This window comes from Rhinatrema bivittatum, chromosome 16 (assembly GCF_901001135.1).
Source record: "Rhinatrema bivittatum chromosome 16, aRhiBiv1.1, whole genome shotgun sequence".
Taxonomy (NCBI): Eukaryota; Metazoa; Chordata; class Amphibia; order Gymnophiona; family Rhinatrematidae; genus Rhinatrema; species Rhinatrema bivittatum.
Window position 1 is genome coordinate 70,394,790 of NC_042630.1, and position 18,892 is coordinate 70,413,681.

General features: G+C 51.0%; 1 protein-coding gene across 3 annotated transcripts in view; it reads right to left on the bottom strand.

The window, feature by feature from the left end:
* The window catches only part of PLD2 (phospholipase D2), a 444,278-nt gene that overhangs the window by 350,500 nt on the left and 74,886 nt on the right, over positions 1-18,892 (bottom strand). For all 3 annotated transcript variants that reach the window (XM_029581771.1, XM_029581768.1, XM_029581769.1), the window contains exon 3: positions 16,337-16,467. In XM_029581771.1, the coding sequence (XP_029437631.1) occupies positions 16,337-16,467 (131 nt within the window). The remainder of the gene's footprint in view (positions 1-16,336; positions 16,468-18,892) is intronic.

The following is an 18,892-nucleotide window of genomic DNA, read 5'->3' on the forward strand; positions in this document are numbered from 1 at the left end:
AAGCAAAAGGCGGACCTTCTACCACCTTTTCGGAGGTTTGATTGTCCCATCGAATTTCTGCCTGAGACTACACTTCCCCGAGGGCATACTTATCCTCTTTCCCTTCCTGAGACCAAGGCCATGATGGAGTACATAACCGTGCGAAGGGGTTCATTCATCCCTTTACATCACCTGCCGGTGCAGGATTCTTATTCGTTACGAAAAAAGATGGATCTCTAAGGCCGTGTATCGATTACTGCGGCCTAAATGCGATTACCTGCAAAGACAAGTATCCCTTGCCCCTAATCTCTGAACTATTTGACCGAATACATGGAGCCTCTATATTCACCAAGTTGGATCTACGCGGAGCTTACAACTTGGTGCGTATTTGCCCTGATAACATCTGGAAGACCGCTTTCAACACCAGAGACGGGCATTACGAATATTTGGTGATGCCCTTCGGCCTCTGTAATGCGCCTGCAGTATTCCAACCAATGATTAACGAAATTTTCAGAGACCTATTATACATTAAGGCTGTGGCATCCAAGGATCTGGCTATGCACTGCACTGATGTTCGCACAGTTCTTCAAGTCTCCGTGAAAATCACCTGTTCGCAAAACTGGATAAATGCTTGTTATGTTCTTTGAACGAGAAGTGGGCCCTTGGGTTGTGGAGAGTGGAGACTCTGCCCACAGGGAGGAGCCATGTGGGCCCTTACCACAACAGGCAAGGTCTAAGGAGTAAAGGACAACAGAGGAATAACTATATTAAACAGCTGATGGTGATCCAAGGAGCGGATCAATGGAGTCAGTCCAGATAGTAGACCGCAGTGCAGAGTGGTCCGGTGAATACCTTCTCTAGGCGTAACTTGTGCTGGCAATTCCAGTAGTGGTCCGCAGCACGGGGTAGGCCGGAAGCCAATGGCGTGCACAAGACAGAGGGGATCCGGAAGTGGCCCGCAAGCGGGTTAACCTGAGAATCCGTGCCACAAAGTTAGTAGAGCAGGTTCTGTACTCACACCAGTACTGTAGACGTAGATGGAAGATCAGGCACCGAGGAGGTCCAGCAGAGGAACAGCGAGGGTCGTTCAGGAATGATGAAGGACTCACTGGAATGAGAGAGAGAGAAATGGCTCTCCGAGGAGAGGATAGCATGAGTGCGGCAAGGCCCCCAAGGACACACAGAGGGACGAAGTCCCAGGATGGCGGAAATAGCAGGAAGGAATCCTTGCTAACTCATATAGCAAGAGGTCAGCTGAGTTTAAGTATGGTAGGCGGGTGACGTGGTTAATAAGAGGGCAGGCGCGCACATGCGTGCCTTAGATGAACCCGTATGTAAGATGGCTGCCAGGAGTGCCCACGCCGTCCCGAGCACGCCATGAGGGTCGGAGTGTGGAAGCGGAGGCCGCCATTCTCCCCAAACTCGGAGCTGCATATAAAAAGGAAGTGAGCAGCAAAGGTCGCAGCTGCCTGCGACTGATGGGAGAACAGTACCCTCCTAGGGGGTTTCGGCGCAAGATGGAAGCGATGTAGCATCTCTTTGTCCAGTATGTTGGCAACTGGTTCCCAGCTGTTTTCCTCCGGTCCATATCCTTCCCAAGAAATGAGGTACTCCCAGTGCTTTCCTCTTCTACGGACATCCAGTATGTCATCCAACTTGTATACAATGTCATCCTCAGCATCAACGGGTTGTGGATCAGGAATCTTCTGAGAGAACTCCGAAAGGATAAGTGGTTTCAGGAGTGAAACGTGGAAGACGTTGTGTATTTTCATTGAGGGTGGCAACCTCAAGCTGTAAGTCAAAGGTCCCAAACAACAGAGAACAGTGATGGGTCCAATGTATCGCGGAGCGAATCGAACCGAAGGTAGCTTGAGCCGGATATATTTGGTATTGAGCCTTACCTTATCTCCTAGCTTAAACTGGGGAGCCGCTTGATGATGAGCATCATAGAATCTTTTAGCCCGTTGCCCAGCCTTCTGTAGAAGGTCTGAGTCCAGAGTTGATGAATCTCATCAGCAGTAGCTTGAGCAGCAGGTGTTGTACCAGTCAATGGTAAGGGAAGTCATGGAAGAGGCTGACGGCCATACACAATTTGAAATGGCGTGTATCCTGTAGCGGACCCCGGATGCGAATTCAAGGCAAACTCAGCCCAGGGTAGAAGTTCTGCCCAATCATTCTGCCTAGAGTTGACATAGGCGCGGATGAACTGATTAAGGGTTCTGTTCATTCTCTCCGTTTGTCCATTAGATTGGGGATGATAGGCAGAAGTCAAATCCAAAGAGATATCCAATTTTCGACACAGTGCCCTCCAGAACTTGGCGGTGAACTGGAAACCTCTGTCTGATACGATGTGTTTTGGCATCCCATGTAAACGAAAAATATGCTGCACAAATAGTTTGGCTAGTTCTGAGGCAGATGGCAGTCCCGGAAGAGCAACGAAGTGCGCCATTTTCGAGAACTGGTCCATGGTAACCCATATCGTATTGTTCCTATCAGAAGGAGGCAGATCGACCATGAAGTCGGTTGCTATGTGCATCCAAGGTACATCAGGAATGGGCAAAGGTTGAAGCAGGCACCAAGGATGACCGGCCGGAGGCTTTTGCCTGGCGCAGGAGGTGCAGGATTCCACGTACGCTTGCATGTTTTTTATCATAGACGGCCACCAATTAAATCGCTGTAGGGTAGCAAGGGTACGGGCTTGTCCTGGGTGGCCTGCTCGATGGGCCCTGTTCTTTTCCAGGTTTAACTTTGAACTTCGCTATCATCCAGCGGAGAAAAATCTCTGGGCAGACGCCCTATCATGTTCCTTCGAACCTGAAGATACCCCGGAAGAACCCGGTCACATCATTGACCCAGTTTGTATTTGTCTGTCAGCACCTCGCCCATTTCCCACTGGGAAGACTGTTGTGCCCCGTCGACTCTGTGAAAGAGTCCTCCGGTGGGCACATGACTCTAAGTTTGCTGGTCACCCAGGGCAAGCGCGAACTCTAGCGCTGCTCCAGTGGTTCTTTTGGTGGCCCACTATGGTCTCTGACGCTAAAGCATATGTCGATTCCTGCAACACTTGTGCTCAACAAAACCCCCCAGTCGGTCAACCTTGGGGTCTGTTCCAACCACTTCCAGCTCCTGAAGAACCGTGGACACATCTCTCCACGGATTTCATCGTGGACTTACCTCCATCTAAGGGTCACACGGTCATATGGGTAACTATAGATCGATTTTCTAAATTGGCCCATTTTGTTCCACTACCGGACCTACCATCTGCTCCCGAATTGTCTTGCCTGTTCTTTCTTCACATATTTCGACTACATGGCTTGCCCAAGAACATTGTCTCCAACAGGGTTCCACAATTTGTTGCCCGAAACTGGTGCGCTCTTTGTAGTAAACTTGGCATCAACATCAGTTTAACAACAGCGTACCATCCACAAGCCAATGGACAAGCTGAGTGTATGAACCGCTTCTTAAAATCATTTCTCTGAGCCTATATAAACGACCGTCAAGACAATTGGTCCAAACTCCTTCCTTAGGCTCAGTTTTCCCACAACTCCCATATTGCCATTGCTACAGGTATGTCACCCTTTTCCATCATCTATGGGAAGCAACCACGACCACCGTTGCCCATACCGTTATCGGTACCCTCTTCTGCTGCGCAAGCTACGGCTGATGCCCTCAAGGCACTCTGGAATCAGACGAACCTCCACTTACGTCAAGCCGCATCCCGGGCCAAGAAGTCTGCGGACAGCCATCGACGCTCGGCTCCTGAGTTCCTTCCTGGCCAAAAAGTCTGGCTGAGCACTCGGTATATTCGGCTTAAGATACCTTCCCAAAGGTTTGCACCAAGGTATATTGGACTTTTCCAATCATTCGTCGTATTGGACCAGTTACATACCAGCTCCGATTGCCACCTACATTGGGAATCCACAATACGTTTCATGTATCTCTCCTGAAGCCAGTGGTCCTATCCTGGCCTTCGCGAAAAGCTCCTGAACCACCTCCATGAAGTCCTTGATGTTCGCCATAGGGGCCACCAGTGGGAATACCTCATTTCCTGGGAGGGTTACGGCCGCGAAGAAAATTCGTGGGAGCCAGCTCGTAACATCCTGGATAAAACCCTCCTCCTTCAATTTCATTGTGCCCATCCGGGCAAACCCAGACCTCCAAGGGGGGGTGTGAAAAGGGGGGGTACTGTTACGTGTGCCAGCCGCGGCAGACCCGTGGCTCGGCCCCCTCACCTCTCTCAAGTAAATCCAGTGCCTGGTCCCTCGTCTGGTGGCAGTGGGCCGCCGGCTCCGTCCTCAGACCACCCCTGGTGCCTCTGGCTCGGCTGCAGATCCTGGTGCCTCCGGTTCAGCTACTGATCCTGGTGCTCCACGTCAGGCCTTCCCACGCGGCCCACGGAGAGATGCCGCTACTCAGCACTGCGCCCCTCCCTAGGCACACGCGCGCATCACTGTGCTTTAAGTAGGGCCCATGGTGAGAACCGAGCTGCGGCCCCGGATGATGACGTCAGCAGAGTTCCGGTATTTAAGCCCGGGCTCCACTCCCTAGGATTGCCTTTGCAACAGGTCTCTTTGCTGGTCGAGTACTCGTTGCCTCTTAGAGAGTCTCCTCATTCCTGGTTCCTGATCTTTGTTGACTCCTGTTCCTGGTTTCCTCATTCCTGTGTTCCTGATCCTCAACGTATCCTCGGATTGCCTTCTTTAGACCCGGACCTCTGCATTGCCTGATTACTCTGTTGCCTCTCTCCAGACCCGGACCTCTGCATTGCCTGACTACGTTCTTGACTCTCTCCTTGTCCAAACCTCAGTTTTGCTTGCCACTGCTTCCAGATTGCCGCCGGCCCTGACTCCAGCTTGCCTTACAACGCCTCTTCAGTCTACGTCCTGGACTTGGCCTATTCAGGCTTTGGCCTGTTCTTGCTTGGGCGCCCCCTGTCTGACTTTGGTTCCATTGGCGACCGGGTCTCTGGGACTCCGCCTCGTCCAGTACAAACTCCTTCTCTCCTCTGTTGCCGCCTCTGGGCTGACCTCGATCCTTCCATCGACGACGACGTACGGAGGCCCACCTAAGTCCAGCCGGCCCCAGTACCCAAAGGCTCAACCCACGGGGAACGAGGGCTGGTATTGGTGAAGCGCCAGCCGGGCTTCGTCCATCAACCCACTCCACCTGCCGATGGTGGGGACCCGTAGGACCCTTCCTGCGGGATGCGTCAACCCCACCTCGGCCCAAGGGTTCACCTCCAGCGCAACACACCCAGCTTCTCTCTATGTCAACGAGACCCTCCTAGTTCTTCAGCCTCAACTACCCTCCCAGTTGGCCCAGACCTCCCACTCAACTGATAATTTATTTATTTATTTATTTATTTATTTAAAAACTTTTATATACCGGTATTAGTATGCATACATCATACCGGTTTACAATGTAACTTAAAAGGCAGAAATTACAATGAACAGGGAGGGCGAACAAGGAGGAGTATACAAAGAGCAGGAGGAGGAGGAATTAAAGCAATAAATAAAACTGCAACGGACTATTTACAGGAATATACAAGGCGTAGGCAAGATACTTGCGGAAGTCAGTGTATTTAATCAGGGTAGGCTTGTCGGAAGAGCCATGTTTTAAGTTTTTTTCTGAACTTGGCGTAACATGGCTCTAGCCTGAGAGTGGTAGGGAGGGCGTTCCATTGTTTAGGGCCTGCAATGGATAGTGCACGGTCCCTAGTAGAGGAGAGGTGGGCTTTTTTCAAAGGGGGAATGGAGAGGGTGCCTTTGTTGACAGTGCGAGTGGGTCGTTCAGTGCGTATAGGACGAAAGGGTTCATCCAACCAATTGGAATTGTGCGAGTGGATGGATAATACATAATAAACACAATAATATCATTACACAGGATAATTAGCAGGTGTAAAAGTAGGCAAGTAAGTTGGCAAATATGTGCATGCAAATGTAAAAATACACACATATTTTTTACTTTTCTAAAATATCAATTATGCGAGTAGCGGCTACTTATGCACATAAAGGCTAATTTTTACACGCATAACATTTGGAAAATTCACCAGTAAGGCTACAAATCCCCTCTAGTTAATATCCCATTATAGCACACTCTAAAAGTATGCTCTTAGAAATGGATTATTTCTATAAAAAAGACTTGTATTACGGACACCTATATTAGTGGAAAATCTAAGCGTATACTCAAGTGCGTGGGTGGTAAGAAGGAGAAGAGTTAACATATCCCATGATAGGTCACTGTATTAAAGAACATAGGGTGGGAAAGGATGGAGGAGAGAATGTGCACAAGGGTCTTGTTAGGATTCATGGGTTTAGTGGACCCTTGGCCCGAGGTGAGTGTTGTTACAGCCTGAGGGGAGGAGACCCACAGGTCCTCACTGTTGGGAGGCATGGTCAGCAGTAGTAGGAGACACAACTGTAGTATAGAGTAGTAACAGAGTCTCTGGTATGACGACGTAGGAGCTACCCCTAGGAGAAGGGGAGTAGAGTCAGTCCTAGCAGCAGTGACATAGGCTGCCCCGAGGAGCGGGGAAGTAGGAGCAAAGAGTAGTAATGGAGACTGCCCTGAGAAGCGAGGAAGCAGGAGCAAAGTCACTTGAGTAAAGATGTAGACGCTGCCCCGAGGAGTGGGGAGGCGTGCAGCAGGTTGCTGATGTAGCGACGTAGGCCCTACCAAGGAGCGGGGAAGAGTGGAGCAAGTCACTGATGTGGACTGTTGCGATCCCGGGCCGCCCCCGGGACCGCCTCTTACCCCATCGCAGTTCCCCTCCAGTTTCGCCGCATCTTCAGGCTCCCCCGAGCCGCGGTCGGGCCATGCAGGCCCCGAGAACGGCGCTCCCACGCCGCGCTGGCTGCCGGCGTTCTCCGCGGCTAGGCCCCGAGTCTTAAAGGGCCCAGCGCGGGAACTCACAGCACTGCCTCCTGGATGACGTCAGACGCTCAGGGTATTTAAACCCTGCACCGAGATCCTCTCCTTGCCTTGCAACGAGGTTCCCAGGTTTTCCTGTATCCAGTTGCTGCGTTCCTGCTTCTTTGTCTCCTGCTTGGCTCCTGACCCCGGATTGGCTTGCGTTGATTCTTGGCTTCTGACCCCGGACTGGCTTACGGTAATTCTCTGGCTTCTGACCCCGGACCGGCTTACGTTGATTCTCTGGCTTCTGACCCCGGACCGGCTTACGTTGATTCTCTGGCTCCTGATCTTGGACTGGCTTACGGTGATCCATTGGTTCCCGACTCTGGACTGGTGAGCGACAACTCTTCGGCACTCAACCTTGGACTTCTTCTGACCAGGCCCCCTCGGGCCCTCCTAAGTCCCAGCGGCCGGGTTCCTACGGGCTCCTCCTGGGGGGACTCCGGCTTCCAGGGTGAATCTCCTAAGTCCCAGCGGCCGAACTCCTACGAGCTCCTCTCAGGGGAGGATCAGCTTCCAGGGCGAAGATCTTCTCACCACAGTGCCACCGCCACCATCTCCTGCTTCCTCGCCAAAGCCCTTGGTCGCATAGGGCTCCCAGGGTTCCACCTTCGGCCAGCCACCAGCCTGTCCTTGCCGCCTCCCGACCGGGGCCACTGCTGCAACCATCTTCAGCACTCCATCCTCTGGCTCCGACCGGCCCAAGGGTCCACGAATCCAACATGGACGTGGCTGCCCTGAGGAGCGGGAAGTTGCTGGTGTAGAGGCGTAGGCACAGCCCCAAGGAGCGGGGAAGTGTGGAGTAAGTAACTGGTGTAGAGACGTAGGCACAGGCGTAGACATGGCCTCAAGGAGCGGGGAAGTATGGAGCAAGAGTCTCTGTAAGGTAGTTCCAGGGCGTCCCTGAGGAGTGGGGAAGCCAACAGGCAGGACCTCTGGAGAGGCGCAGGAACCACCCCGAGGTGCGGGGAGGTCTGGGGACAAGTCTCCCGTGAAGCACACACAGGCCTCTGAGGAGCGGGTACCTGAGCCAAAGCCCAGGAACTGAGGTAGAGATCCAAGCAGGAACAGACGTCCGGGCAGACAGGCACAAGCACCGGTAGTGAAGGAACTCGTTGCCAAGTCGATTAGTGCAGGCCCAGGGCGGTGCTTATGAATCTCGGCTGGTGATGTCATCAATAGGAGACACCCCTGAGGTTCCTGCCATAGCGTCCTTAAAGGTAAACTCAGTGGCACATGCACGCACCTAGGAAGGCCCGGAGGAGGCATGGAGGTCGGCGGCTTCCCAGCCGCCATGAGCAGTCCCAGGAGATAGACGGCATACGTCGGGAGCGGCTAGCCACAACCGTGAGTTCACCCGGAGAGGAGAGCAGGGCAGCACATGACATGAGTTGGGTCAGCCACGTTCACGGTCATCACAGTACCCCCCTTCCTAGGGCCCCCCCGGGGTTTGGGTTTTTGAGGATGTGTGGCATGGAACTGCTTGATGAGATCCTTATCAAGGATATTGGTGGCAGGCTCCCAGCTGTTCTCTTCCGGACCAAAACCCTCCCAAGACAGGAGGTACTCCCACATTTTTCAACATTTCCTCACATCAAGGACATCTTGAACTTGGTATGTCACGTTTGCCTCTGATGACACTGGTTGAGGAGCAGGCGGTTTCTTAGAGAAGTTGGACAATACCAAGGGTTTCAACAATGAAATGTGGAAGGCGCTGTGGATTTTGAGAGAGGAGGGCAACTGGAGTTTGTAGGTGACCGGACCCAACCGACAGAGCACCGTAAAAGGGCCAATGTATCTGGGAGCAAAGTGAAAGGGCCAATGTATCTGGGAGCAAAGTGAGCCACTGGAGAAGGTACAGAGAAGGGCAACCAAAATGATAAAGTGGATGGAACAGCTTCCCTATGAGGAAAGGCTGAAGAGGTTAGGGCTGTTCAGCTTGGAGAAGAGACGGCTGAGGGGGGATATGATAGAGGTCTTTAAGATCATGAGAGGTCTTGAACGAATAGATGTAACTCGGTTATTTTCACTTTCGAATAATAAAAGGACTAGGAAGCATTCCATGAAGTTAGCAAGTAGCACATTTAAGACTAATCGGAGAAAATTCTTTTTCACTCAACGCACAATAAAGCTCTGGAATTTGTTGCCAGAGGATGTGGTTAGTGCAGTTAGTCTAGCTGGGTTCAAAAAAGGTTTGGATAAGTTCTTGGAGGAGAAGTCCATTAATGGCTATTAATCAATTTTACTTAGGGAATAGCCACTGCTATTAATTGCATCAGTAGCATGGGATCTTCTTAGTGTTTGGGTAATTGCCAGGTTCTTGTGGCCTGGTTTTGGCCTCTGTTAGAAACAGGATGCTGGGCATGATGGACCCTTTGTCTGACCCAGCATGGCAATTTCTTATGTTCTTATGTTCTTTTGGCAGTTTGAGTCAGATAAACCGGGAGCTGAGCCACACTTTGTTGCCCGGTTTAAACTGGGGAGCTTCATGATAGTGCGCATCAAAGAATTTCTTTGACATTTGGGCTGTTTGTTGAAGTAGCTGCTTCGTGGTATTTCACAATTGATGCAGTTACTGGGTGGTCGACTGGGCTGCTGGGGAAGGAATGGATAGTGGAAGCGGAAGCGGTGGCAGAGGCTGACGTCCGTAAACCACTTGGAATGGGGATGAGCCAGTGGATGCGGACTGATGAGAATTTAGGGCAATTTCTGCCCAAGGAAGAAGGTCAACCCAATCATTCTATCGTAGATTCATGTATGCCCATAGAAATTGTTTCAAGGTCCTGTTGGTTCTCTCTGTTTGTTCATTGGCTTTGGGGTGATAAGCGGAAGTGAAATCCAAGGAGATGTCAAACTTTTTGCAGAGAGATCTCCAAAACCGAGCAGTAAATTAGAATCCATGGTCCAAGAGGATATGTTTAGGAAGCCTGTGGAGATGGAAGACATTGCAGATAAACAATTTCGCCAGCTGCGGTATCGAAGAAAGTCCAGGTAGAGCCACAAAACGGGCCATCTTTGAAAAACGGTCGACAGTGACCCAAATGATGATGTTACCACCGGAGGAAGGAAGATCCACGATGAAATCTGTCGCAATATGGGTCCATGGCTCACTCGGAACGGGCAGCAGTTTCAAGAATCCCCACGTATGCTCCACCGGAGGCTTATGGTGGATGCAGGTGGGACAGGACTCGACATAGGCCTGTGTGTCTTTCTTCATGGTAGGCCACCAGTAGAACTGCTGGAGAGTGGAGAGCGTTCTAGACTGCCCTGGGTGTCCAGAAGTCAGGGAGTCGTGAGCCCAACGGAGAACCTTCTGGCACAATTGACGAGGGACTACCATCTTCCCAGATGGCACCGGAAAGGTGGCAGAAAGGTGGAGCTTGGCGGGGTCAATTATGTGCCATGGAGTGTCGGAAACATACTCTGGAATGAAGGACCTGGAGAGAGCATCGGCTCGGCAATTTTTGTTGGTTGGTCAGTAGAGCAGAAAGAAATTGAAGCAAGCAGAAAAGAGAGCCCAACGGGCCTGGCGATGGTTTAGGCACTGAGCATGGTGTAAATACTTGAGATTTTTGTGGTCAGTATACACTGTGATCTGGTGTTGGGCTCCTTCGAGCCAGGGGCGCCATTCTTCAAAGGCTAACTTGACAGCTAGCAATTCCTTATCCCTGATCGCATAGTTCCATTCCGCTGGGGGAAAGCATTGGGAATAAAAGGAGCACGGATGTAAGGTATGGGTGGTTGAGTATAGACTTAGAACCACTCCTACTCCCACATCGGAGGCCTCAACCTTGATGATGAATGGTCGCCTGGGATCCGGAGAAAGGCGGTCTTGAGATCCTGGAAGGCGGTCATGGCTTCAGGCGACCACAGAGAAGAGTTGGCCCCCTTGCGAGTCATGGCTGAAAGTGGTGCAGTCAGTGTGGAATAATGGTGAACAAACAACCAATAGAAATTGGCAAAGCCAAGGAATCTCTGTAAGGACTTGAGGCCCGTGGTTTGAGGCCAGTCGCGAATACTTTTCAACTTCTGGGGATCCATTCTGAAACCTTGACTGTAAACCACGTAGCCCAGGAAAGGAACAGTCTCCTGCTTGAAAGAACACTTTTCAAGCTTGGCATAGAGCTAATTATCTTGTAGATGCTGGAGGACGCAAGCGATGTCATGGCAAAGCCTCTGTAAGTCCTTGGAGAACACCAAGATGTCGTCAAGGTACACCACCACGCATTGGTACAACATATCCCTGAAGACCTTATTCATCAAATTCTGGAATACCGCAGAGGCATTGCAAAGGCCAAATGGCATCACAAGGTATTCAAAGTGACTGGCTAGGGTATTAAACGCAGTCTTCCATTCATCGCCTTTGCGGATACGCACCAAATTATAGGCACCTCTGAGGTCCAATTTGGAGAAGATCTTAGCTCCTTGAAGTCTGTCAAAGAGATCCGAAATCAAAGGCAGAGGGTAGCGATCTTTTAGGGTGATCTCATTCAGACCCCAGTTGTCGATGCAGGGGCGGAGAGACCCTGCTTTTTTCCCTACAAAGAAAAATCCCGCTCCAGTGGGAGACTTGGAGGGTCGAATGAAGCCTTTTGCCAGGTTCTCGCAGATGTATTCCGACATGGCCTGAGTCTCTGTAAGTGTAAGTTCGGGGGCAAGGTATTTGCAGCCTTTTTAGAGAACATGTCAGCAAATGATATGTGTTGCGGAAGAAGACCGGGAGGTGAAAGGAAGAGGTCAGGCAAGGCAGAGGCAAGACAGACTCCAGACAGTTGGTGTGGCAGGCAGAGCCCCAACGGGAGAGTTTTAAGGTGGCCCAGTCAAACTGCGGGGTATGCTGCTGTAATCCCGGTAGTCCTAGCACCACTGGATATATGACTTTCTCCAGAATGTGTAGGAAATGGATTCCACGTGCAGTGGCGCCATGCGGAGCTGGATAAGAGCAGTAGTGTGAGTGACCTCACCAGGTACAGGTTCTCCGTGGATGGATGAGAGAAGAAAACGTACTGGGGAGCGGATGGCGGGAATTTGGAAATGCTCAGTCAATTGTTTAAGATAAAGTTGCCACCAGCCCCCGAGTCCACTAAGGCCAGGGTATGGAACTCCTGGTTATTTAATTTGATAGAGACAGGTAGCATCAACGGAGGAGAAGGCGAAGTCAGGCCTAGGAGCAGTCCTCCTGCTGAACCTAGGCCCGGGAGTTTCCCGGACAGACTGGATATGTGGCTATGGCATGTCCAGGTTGACCGCAGAATGGGGCGGATTTTAAAAGGCGCGCGAATAAAACTTTCCTTTGCCCTCCCCTCACCTTCCCCTCCCTTCCCCTACCTAACCCACCCGCCCGGCCCTGTCTAAACCCCCCCCCTTACCTTTGTCGGGGGATTTACGCCTCCCGGAGGGAGGCGTAAATCCCCGCGCGCCAGCGGGCCTCCTGCGCGCCGGGCCGCGACCAGGGGGCGGGTACGGAGGGCGCAGCCACGCCCCCGGACCGCCCCGGGCCATAGCCACGCCCCCGTACCCGCCCCCAAAACACTGCCGACACGACCCCGAAACGCCGCGACGACCGGGCCCGCCCCCGACATGCCCCCGACACGCCTCCCTCGGAGAACCCCGGGACTTACGCGAGTCCCGGGGCTCTGCGCGCGCCGGGAGGCCTATGTAAAATAGGCTTCCAGGCGCGCAGGGCCCTGCTCGCGTAAATCCGCCCGGTTTTGGGCGGATTTACGCGAGCAGGGCTCTGAAAATCCACCCCTATAAGTATAAGCAATCTCCCAAGGAACGATTACTGGCAGCGGCATCGTTCCTTGGGAGAGAGTCTGCTCTGGCCCATCTGCATAGGCTCATCATCCGTTTTGCCATTTCATCTGCCATTTGGATGCCCAATTTTCCAGTCTCACAAGGTCTTCCTGCAATTTATCACAATCTGCTTGTGATTTAACTACTCTGAACAATTTTGTGCCATCTGCAAATTTGATTATCTCACTCGTCGTATTTCTTTCCAGATCATTTATAAATATATTGAAAAGTAAGTGTCCCAATACAGATCCCTGAGGCACTCCACTGTCCACTCCCTTCCACTGAGAAAATTGTCCATTTAATCCTACTCTCTGTTTCCTGTCTTTTAGCCAGTTTGCAATCCATGAAAGGACATCGCCATCTATCCCATGACTTTTTACTTTTCCTAGAAGCCTCTCATGAGGAACTTTGTCAAACACCTTCTGAAAATCCAAGTATACTATATCTACCGGTTCACCTTTATCCACATGTTTATTAACTCCTTCAAAAAAGTGAAGCAGATTTGTGAGGCAAGACTTGCCCTGGGTAAAGCCATGCTGACTTTGTTCCATTAAACCATGTCTTTCTATATGTTCTGTGATTTTGATGTTTAGAACACTTTCCACTATTTTTCCTGGCACTGAAGTCAGGCTAACCGGTCTGTAGTTTCCCGGATCGCCCCTGGAGCCCTTTTTAAATATTGGGGTTACATTTGCTATCCTCCAGTCTTCAGGTACAATGGATGGTTTTAATGATAAGTTACAAATTTTTACTAATAGGTCTGAAATTTCATTTTTTCGTTCCTTCAGAACTCTGGGGTGTATACCATCTGGTCCGGGTGATGGAGCAGAATAGGGCCAAAAACCGAGGCAGGTCATGTAGGACCGGGTCAGCACGCTCCCAGAGGGGTGACACACAGGCCAAGGCCTTACCATCCAGGAGGGAAAGGATGTATGTAGTCTTGGTAATCACATCTGGGAAATAAGCTGGTTGTAGGCAGAAGTGCATATTACACTGATTTAGGAACCCTCTGCATATAAGAGGATTCCCAGAAAAATGTGGAGGTGGCACGGTAGGCGGAGGAACCGGCATAGAGGTGGAAGAGGTGAGTTTGGGAGACGTCAAAGTAGTAATCACTGCAGCGTCCAAACGAGTGCTCAAGTTATCAATAGCTGTTGCAAGTGCTTCCAGGAACATTTGTTGCTCACTGATTTTTTGTGCCAGGCCAGGGATGACCTGGATAGCTGAGACCTCTGCCGGGTCCATGGACTGCGGGGAAGCAGAAGCAAAGTCACTCGAGAAAAGATGTAGCACTGTCCTGAGTAGCGGGGAGGCGTGCAGCAGGTTGCTGATGAAGCGACATAGGCCCTACCCCAAGGAGCGAGGAAGAGTGGAGCAAGTCGCTGACGTGGAGACATAGGCACTGCCCCAGGAAGCGGGAAGTACAAATCAATTTGCTGGTGTAGAGGCGTAGGCACTGCCCCAAGGAGCAGGGAAGTGCAAGGCAAGTTGCTGGTGTAGAGACGTAGGCACTGCCCTGAGGACCGGGGAAGTGTGGAGTATCTGGTGTAGAGATGTAGGCACCCCGAGAAGCAGGGAAGTGTGGAGCAAGAGTCTCTGTAAGGTAGTTCCAGGAGCGGGGAAGCCAACAGGCAGGACCTCTGGAGAGGCAGGAACCACCCCGAGGAGCGGGGAGGTCTGGAGACAAGTCTCCCGTGAAGCGCACACAAGCCCCCCGAGGAGTGGGTACCCGATCCAGAGACCAGGAACCGAGGTAGAGATCCAAGCAGGAACAGACGTCTGGGCAGACAGGCACAAGCACCAGTAGCGAAGGAACTCGTTGCCAAGTCGATTAGTGCAGGCCCAGGGCGGTGCTTATGAATCCCGGCTGGTGATGTCATCAATAGGACTCTCCCCTGAGGTTCCTGCCATAGCATCCTTAAAGGTAGACTCAGAGGCACGTGCGCATGCCTAGGAAGGCCCAGAGGAGGCATGGAGGTCAGCGGCTTCCCAGCCACCATGAGCAGTCCCGGGAGATAGATGGCATACGTCGGGAGCGGCTAGCCATAGCCATGAGTTTACCCGGAGAGGAGAGCAGGGCAGCACATGATGTGAGTTGGGTCGGCCACGGCCAACGGTCATAACAGGTCTGCATTAGAGAAGGGTAAGAGCCCTCTGGGAGAAGCAAGAGATTGAAGGATTTGCCGTAGAGAAAAGGCATTTCTGGATTTTCTCTTATGATGCTGTTGGCCCTAAGGAAACTTGATTACCAGCCTTTTTTTTTTTAAATTAAAATCAGTTGTCTTTACTGCTGATTTTACATCCTGCAACTTTTAAACAGAGAGAGATTTAAACTATCAGGGCAAACATTTTCTTCATCTCTTGAGAAAGGAGTGTGAAGATCCAGACAGCATCTGGACTTTCTGTTTCCATGCAGCAGGAGTTTTCGGTATGATGAAAGAAAATATTACTCGATCAGACACCCTGTTTTGAGTGTAAAGCCAGGATGGACTCAGTTGGTCCCTGCTGACCTGAAGCCATCTGGGGATCCTCATAGGGGAAATAACTGCCTTTCAAGTTTCTGCCCCATCTCTATCAGTGACAAATTTAAGTTTTCTATCATCCCTAGGCAATGCTGGTGCCGTTCCCCCTCCCTTCCCCCCACTCCCCACCATACAGTAAGCTAAGCAACAAAGAAAAGATGGTCTAAGGCCCAGTCTCACAGTTTCTTGTGGCAACTCAGGGGTAGATTCTGCAACAAAAATTAGAAGATGCTGATGCACATTAGCAAACATTTCTATCTTTTATATTATAAAAATAAAACAGTTTCCCAAACTTGCTTGCATCTGTATAATTTATTTTAACTGGGTGAGGAAAAGAGATCTCAAGTATCAGCACAGGAAGGAGATCTCAGGAATGGGGAAGGGAGGGTGAAAGGACCAAGGATGGGCAGAGGAGAGGGAGGAGGATCAGGACTGTGACAGGGGAGGAGAGAGAAGAGGAGAAAATAACAAGGATATTGAGGATGGGGGGAGATTATAAGGAAGGATCAGGAATCTGGGATGGGGAAGAAGGCAGAAGAAAGCAAGAGAGAAATCAGAAGAGAAAGGATTAGGGGAGAGGGGGAGAGGGAGGTTCCAGCATCTGAGAAGGGAGAGGTAGGAATGAAGGGAGGTTCTAGGATCTGGAGGATAGATCAAGGGAGGGAGAATCGGAATCGGAACTGTAGTGGGGAAGGGAAGACAGGAGGTGACCCTACTGCACCCCCTTGCATTCCCATATCCATTCTATCAGACCTTTCCTTCTCTCTCTCACATACATACACATATACCCATCTTAGCCTCCCAAAAATGATTTATCTTTTTTCTGCGTAATCCAGGTTTATCGCCCTCCCCTCCTGTCCCTAAATTACAAGACAGAAGGGGCTGGGTTAGAGAGCTGAGTGGCTTTTCTTTACACTGCTTTCTCTCCTCCATTCTCGGGCTGGTGCAGGAAGCAGGGGGCTGTTCAGTGCAACCGAGTCAGCAAATCTTCAGCAGGTCTGCCGCCCCCCCCCCCCCCCTTCCCTCTACTTTTGCTGCCCCAGGCACAAGCCTAGTGTCATCTGGGAAATCCAGCCCTGCTCTCAGAGTCCTACCCTGCCTCTTCTGTATGAGCCATTGCTCCTCACCTTTGACCCGCTAGTGTAGCGTTCGGCTCCCTCCATGTGGGCTGTGACGGGCACCCCTTTGAGAAAGACCTGACCCTGTTGCTTCAGGGGCTTTGGGTTGTAGACCACCAAGAATGGGCTCAGCTGGTTGGCTGCAAAAGACAAAAAAGGTTACGGATCTCAAGATGGGTGTCCCTCAGCAAGGCTCTAACTCCTACCCCCCTCCCCCCCCCCCCCCCCCAGGGCAGACACTCTTCTTGCAAAGGTTACTGGATCCAGTTCCTGCTTGGAAATATTTCCCCCTAACACTGAGGGTCAACAGCAAAGCGGGGATTAGAAATGAGGTACAGGGAGATAAAGTGATTCACTCAAGGTCACAGATGGAACGAGCAATCGAGCCCAGGAATAGACATGAGGCACAGACCCAAAAACCACCCAGCCTCCAGATTAAAGAACCAAAACCTTAAATAACACCAAAGGCTACTGCTTACCGAAGTTGGATGCACAGCAATCAGAATGACTTGGATGGAAGGCAGCCAACATAATCGAAAATCAGATAAGCCCACACAGTACATGCCTGTCAAACTTTCTTCCTTGGGGGGTTCTTCCAGATCCAATCATCATATAGGAATTCCCCTCCAGTGTGGGAGAGGATGGTATAAAGATATCTTGGGAGCATAAGCCCCATATCGGATAATATTGCATGTAGACCATTCCCCCAGCAGGATGTAAGAGAGGTGGAGGATACAAACCATTACAGGTTTAGACCAAATGAAAGAAGACTCACACCAGATGTCTGTTCCCTCCCACACTCATGACACCCCATGTTTAGGGTGGGTTAGGTGTCAGTTGTGCAAGTAGATGGGCCTAGTGACATGACACCATGAATGCCTAAGCTAAAAGCACCATATGCACAGGATTACATGAAGAGAATACTTCAAAACACCTGTCTGTAAGGTTCAGTAAACAGGGCTGGAGTTGCACATGTGAGTAAGTGTAGACTGTGCTATGGCAGCTGCTTTTCATATGGACATCAACCGAGCCAGGTCAAGCCAAAGGAGCTGATGTAGTCCTGATATGCCCCCCACTGCATGTAGAGAGATGTACTTCTGAGTTCCCTAAGGACCAGATCCCAACCTGGCCCTCAAGGCCCACTTGGTCTGGTTTCCCAGATAAACACAATAAATATACACAAAGATTACTTTGTAGACAAAAAGGAAGTACAGCTGTGGAGCTGAAGAGGAGGGGAAGCAGGGCAGAGTGTGAATTCTCTCCCCCAGACACATACTGTCATACTCTCTTTACCCTCTTCCTCTTCCTTATTCCAGTGATCCTACATCTCCAGTGCTCCACCCTCAGCCATCCTTCGCTCGATTAGCAATGGAGGGCAAAGAATGGATGGGAACTGAGCACTGCTGGGGGCTGGGATGCAGGATTACCGGGGTAAGGAAGAGGAAAAAGGTCATGAGAGAGCTCCTGATCTGCCTCCAGATCAGTCCAGATGCATGGGGCTTTCTTCCTTATCAGCAGATGGAGACAGAGAAGAAAAGCTTTACTGACTCGTGGTACCACCTGCAGACCCTCAGTATGCCTTCTCTGTCTCCAGCAGATGGAAGAACTGTAAAAACTGCAGCAGAGAAAATGGAGAAATAAAGAAATGAAAAAGAACATCAAATTGCTCCCAGGGGTACTAGGTTCTAGGAAAGGCCATCCCCCTTGGGGGAATATGGTGAGCAAGGGGTCAGTGACCCTTATTTGTCTGGGCCCGAGTGCTGAGAGGCAACTGATAACCAGGGGACTGGTTCCTTGATTTTCCTTATGCTGCTCTCTCTCCCTGGCTGAAGGGTGCACAAAGACATCAACAGGTAAGTATTCCCTTTTAAGTTTTTTCTTTTTTGCTTTTAGTTTTGGTGGTGGGCAATATAAGTTTAAAAAAAAAAAGTCAACTGGCAAGATAGGCCTGTCCGCCGCGAGCACTTGGAGGGGAGTCAGCTGTGTTTAGTGCAGGGAAAGCAGAGGGATCAGCTGACCATGACCATGGGGTTGATTTCCCTGCCAGGACCAAGTGCAAGGGAGCCTGTGATGGCAGCTGCCGCTGAGCCCAGGAAACATAAATCATGCGGCTAGAAGAAGGTGCACCTCAGGTCTTCAGGTCTGTCCGGAGAGTGTCAGGATGGCGAGAAGGGCCTTTAGACATCATCAAAAGATTGTTTCGGAGAGAAGAGGGCTGGCCCGAGCTGCTGATACTGCTGGCGCTACACTTCCCTGTAGTGCAAGATCTGAAGTCATTTTAGAGGCTGTACACAGTGCAGGAAAAATTGGGGGAGGAGCATGCTTTTTCTCCATCATTGTACAGGCCTCACAGTTCCCAAGAGGGCTCTGATGAGGGTGAGGATTCCCCAGGGACAGCTTCAGACTCGGAAGAGGCTTTTCCTACTGAATGTGTGCTCTTAATGCACAAAGCCTTTCTGGCAAGAAATCAGAAAAGCATTCCTGCTCTCCCAGCCTTCCTCGCCCGACTAAAATTCACGAAGTTTCTCCTGGAAAGGATATGGGGTCCTCCCGTCCTTTAGGCAA